Raw genomic sequence first — 4,515 nt, forward strand, 5'->3', positions numbered from 1 at the left:
TAGTCTACACTGTTGCTCTTCCGCGTCTACAAACTTGGTCTAAAGCTAAGCCGACATGTCAAGCCAGGGCTTTACACAGAAGAAGACGCCCTCCCCACCTCCACGTTACATATTGATTCACAACGCAAACGGTAAAAGATAGTTGCTTGCAATCGAAATTTTGTGTTAGTGAATTCTCACTCGTAGGCTACGACTGTATGTAACAGTTTAGACATAATTTCAGCCGTCGGACGTTTTCGCAGCATTTCAATATGACACGCCCCCCTCCCCATAATTTCCAGAAGGGGCCATGTTCATGTCGAACACCTCACGTTATCTCTGAAAATTAATGCGAGTTATAACAGTTCCCGTTCACTTACCCGTGATGATAGCAACCTTATCTTTCAAGTCAGGCATCTTGGAACACTTAAAGACAGTATATACTTTCTTGGACACTAAAACGCAGTGTTCTTATCACAGCGAGCGCGAGCAAACGGAGTTTCAAGTTTCGCTTACTTTTTTGGTGGTCAGACAGCAGCGAACCATCAAGAGATACTTATTGAAAACATAACGAATGGCAACCTAAATGAAGAAAAAAATACTTTTATCCATTTTAGAAATCTATTTGCATGATAGCAAAGTCAGCAAGTCAAATCCATAGGGGTGAATTTTGCGTGAAGACGCTTGTTTATTTCCTTGTACTTCTTTACGTTTAGTTGCGATTAGCTAGTTGGGGTCATTGACCCAAAGTTCACGACCTCATGATGTTCTAAATATGGAAATACTACATTTGTATTTTCTTGCAGACGAAAGTGAATTATGGAGTATTCATATCACAGATAATGATGTATTGTTGGCAAGGATGAACTTCAAATATTGGATGATGACCAAATACACAAAATTGGGCAAGGATCATATCTTCTGCCAAATGTTTTGATGAAAATTATTCATAGATCATAAAACTAAAAAACTTAAGGTTAAGCTCAACAACAAGTTATAGCTTTAATTTCAATACAATTAGAAGGACCTATCTGACCTTTATATGACTGTAAAGAAATGCAAAAGACATAGAAGTTCCTAAATATCTATACAACAATGTTGACAAAATGCCAGGACTTAGTAACCTAGAGCTGTTATTCAATGAGAATTATGACAAGAATTCATATAAAATGAATATCCATGTCACCCAAGACATCATTGTTGTTAAATTATAGTTAAAACACCTGTATCTATATACGAGAGTCCGCAAATTCTTCAAATTTCAATTCAAACATAACAAGTAATGGATCTTTGATGAGAAGTGTGAATTGAGCACAATATTTTGTAACATTTATAAAACTCCTGTGATAGAATCTTCTTAACTTAATGTTTCTTGGAGTTTCATAACATGCCACCTCAAACCACATATCACTCCCTTAATATAGTCTTACAAAAATTGCTAGCTTAAAGATTTTTGTCAATTTACATGAAAGAAACTACTGATTGTATCTAATACTCATGTTGCACAGCTACTTTTCAGTCATATCCACTGATTTTACACCAACATTACAGACATCAGTATCAAGTCCTTTCCCATCCTCCTAACGCCCGGTCCCCAATGGCACTACCTTATGGGGCCCTGCTGTCCCAGGCCCTACCTACGGGTATTATGATTGTCGCCACAAACAAGCTGTCAACCAATCAGAGAACAGGCCTTCCTTGGGCTTGTTGTTGTCGCAAGCTGTCTCGCAAAGGCCGCTGGGAAGCTATCAGCCAATCATGTTACGTATTACCATGACTTTGTTTGCTCACCATGCCAACGCCCGATCCCCAACGGCTGACTGCCCATATAAGGGCAAGCTCATTAATATCTAATAAGTAGGGCGGGTAATACCGCCGGCAAAAGGGAAGGAAAGCAGAGTACAGTCAGGAATAAATGACTGACGGTACTCTGCTGTAGGAGAATGGTCCTTTCCATGAAGTGTAACAGCTTATAACACCTATTTACAGACAACTTTGCTCACTTCTATTCAGAGACTCAATTATATACAGGCAACATAGATTTGTTGTTAGTCTCTTATGAAAGATCATGGATGCTATTTGAAACACCTGACCCTTTTTAGAACTTAACCAATGGCTTGCTGTACTTTGCATAACATCTAGTTTGTATGGTTTCATTAATATGTACAATATTCTGCCTGAAGTCTATCATATTGTATACCAGTAATACTAAAACTAGAGAATGTCATTCAGTACAAAAGACAGGGACAGCAATGTTAGTGTGAACATTGTTCAGTACCAAGGACAGCGACAGCAGTGTCAGTGTGAACCAGTAATGTTACAAGCCTAACTAAATCACACTTGTAGCGACCCTTCCACTCGGGTCAAGCTTCGTAGCCAACACCTTTGAGTCAGGACAATATGAAACATTCTAATTCTGTTGATTTTTGCATATTTTCTAATATAGAGTTCATGTATTGTCATGCAGAAAGCTGTCTGTTACCATGGTGATGGATGCTATGGTGACTAGTTTCCATGGTGAAAATCCTGAGCTCTTATTGGTATTTATAGGAATGTTTCCCTTGATTTCACAGCCACAAGCTATTAAGGGAGGGGTCAAATCAGCTACTGATACCGAGAGATTGTGTGTAAAAGGCTACATTCAGTACCAAGGACAGGGAAATCAGTGCCAGTGTAAACTGTTCATTCATCATGCGGTACCATACATTGAAGTTTCCTCTGTCAATCTAAAAATGGCAAACCTATGATCATTCTAAAACACTATACAAACACTATCTCTTGTGCTTCTTGTGTCTTTTGTGAGTTCTGTTGTCTGAGTCGCTATCAGATTCGGAGTCGCTCGCCCGTGCCGTTTTGTGTTCCTTCTTGTGTTTATGTTTGTGTTTGTGTCTCTTTCTGTGACGACTTTCTTCTTCTTCTGAACTTGAGTCGTCGGAGCTGCTGTCATCTGAGTGGTGCTTGTGCTTCTTCTTGGACTTCTTGTGCTTTTTTTCCTGGAATAATAGGAGAAAATTAATAAAAGACTGTTTATTGTTTGTTCATTCGTTCAGTCCCTTGTAGTACTTAGTGGTATAGAGTGCATCAAGTTTCCTTGCTTTCAGTAACAAAATATATCTTTACAGGCAGGGGTTGCTAGCCCTCCCATTCTGAGAAGTAATACAACAAATTATTCACTAGAAGTATGAAACTCATATCTATACAACCAAACTTTCCTGAACTGAAGGTAAAAACAACTTAAAGCTCATGTTAATACCATGAGTGCTTGTTGCTATCCTTTCATTACTTCTAGTTTGCTACCATGCATAAATCATAAAACTTAAGAAGTGGTTTATTTTCACAGTTATGGTGGTGACCTTTTCCTCGCCCATGAGCCAATTCATGACACTGCCAATATCTACTTCCAATGTGTTACTACAATAATGTTACCGTACTACAGAATTGTTTTGATCTCAATCTTTAAACACAATTAAAAACCTCATTTTCCCCCAATCACCGACTAACATTATCATAAAAAGTAAATAAATGGACATTTGTACAGTGTCTGCCAGATGCACTAAAATGCATATATGCCTCAGGATGCAATTTTCTACAACCACCTTCTTTTTCTTCTTCCTCTTTTTGGACTCCTGTGCTGCCTGTGGAGTTGGTTGTTGTGTAGACATTGTTTCATCCTCCTCTGGTAAGAGTTCGTATTTCTTCCCGTCCCCTCCACTGAAACAGTCCTGGGCCATGTGTCCTAAAACAAACAAGAGTCAGAATATAACAGGCTGGACTCATTCCTCAGCTAACTGACATCTATAGCACCACAGTCATCCCTCAGTAAGACATCTGGAGCCGCAGAGTTCCAGCTTCTGAACCTTTATTCAGCCTGCCACAAGAGTCAGAGTGCTGTCTTAAGGCCCCCATCACAAATCAAGAACTGAGCTTGGCTGATATGTCAAAGAGCTTCAAATAGGCATTTTCTGCCAAAGTATGGCCAAGGTCCTGGCAATTACTAGCTATGGGCTTTTAGTTTCTTAGTCCAGAGGTAGGGTTGATATCCACTGGAATATGCTTGCTACTTGTAGGTTAGAGGTTTAGACTAGAGACAGGGTTGTAGATATGTTGCCCACCTTTGCCACCACATTTCCTACAGGTTGTGTTCAGCACCGCTCCAAGGGTGATCTTCTGTCGCTCGTAATTCTTGGGGTTTTTCTTTCTCTGTTCTTCCATACTGAAAGTAACACAGGACAATTTGTTATTTAGAATAATAGCCACTCGTTACAATGTTTGGAAGAATGCTAAAACAGTAATCTCCAAGCAGATCCTACGATGGCATAAGATAGCACAAAACTGGCCAAGGAGTGTAGTCAGCCAAGAGGTGTCCATTTCCCCGCCCGGTAGCGAAACACACTCCTAAGCCGTCTTTACTCCTCTGCCAGCTTTTGATACTATCTTTTTGCTACCATAGGATCTGCTTGGAGATTACTAAAACAGATGCTTTTGTAAGACCTTTCATAATGTGCATATTTTTTGATAGCTCTCTCTTTTTGATCC

General features: G+C 39.5%; 2 protein-coding genes across 2 annotated transcripts in view; both read right to left on the reverse strand.

The window, feature by feature from the left end:
• The window catches only part of LOC118404386 (3-oxoacyl-[acyl-carrier-protein] reductase FabG-like), an 8,265-nt gene extending 7,869 nt beyond the window's left edge, over positions 1-396 (reverse strand). Inside the window, exon 1 of the mRNA XM_035803455.1 lies at positions 360-396. Within this exon, the coding sequence (XP_035659348.1) occupies positions 360-396 (37 nt within the window). The remainder of the gene's footprint in view (positions 1-359) is intronic.
• Positions 397-1,931: 1,535 nt separating this feature from the next.
• The window catches only part of LOC118404135 (nucleolar protein of 40 kDa-like), a 16,750-nt gene continuing 14,166 nt past the window's right edge, over positions 1,932-4,515 (reverse strand). Inside the window, exons 5-7 of the mRNA XM_035803132.1 lie at positions 4,092-4,192; positions 3,576-3,715; positions 1,932-2,972 (exon numbers count right to left, since the gene is read on the reverse strand). Of these exons, the coding sequence (XP_035659025.1) occupies positions 2,751-2,972; positions 3,576-3,715; positions 4,092-4,192 (463 nt within the window). The 3' untranslated portion in view covers positions 1,932-2,750. The remainder of the gene's footprint in view (positions 2,973-3,575; positions 3,716-4,091; positions 4,193-4,515) is intronic.

The sequence above is a fragment of the Branchiostoma floridae genome, chromosome 17, assembly GCF_000003815.2.
Source record: "Branchiostoma floridae strain S238N-H82 chromosome 17, Bfl_VNyyK, whole genome shotgun sequence".
Taxonomy (NCBI): Eukaryota; Metazoa; Chordata; class Leptocardii; order Amphioxiformes; family Branchiostomatidae; genus Branchiostoma; species Branchiostoma floridae.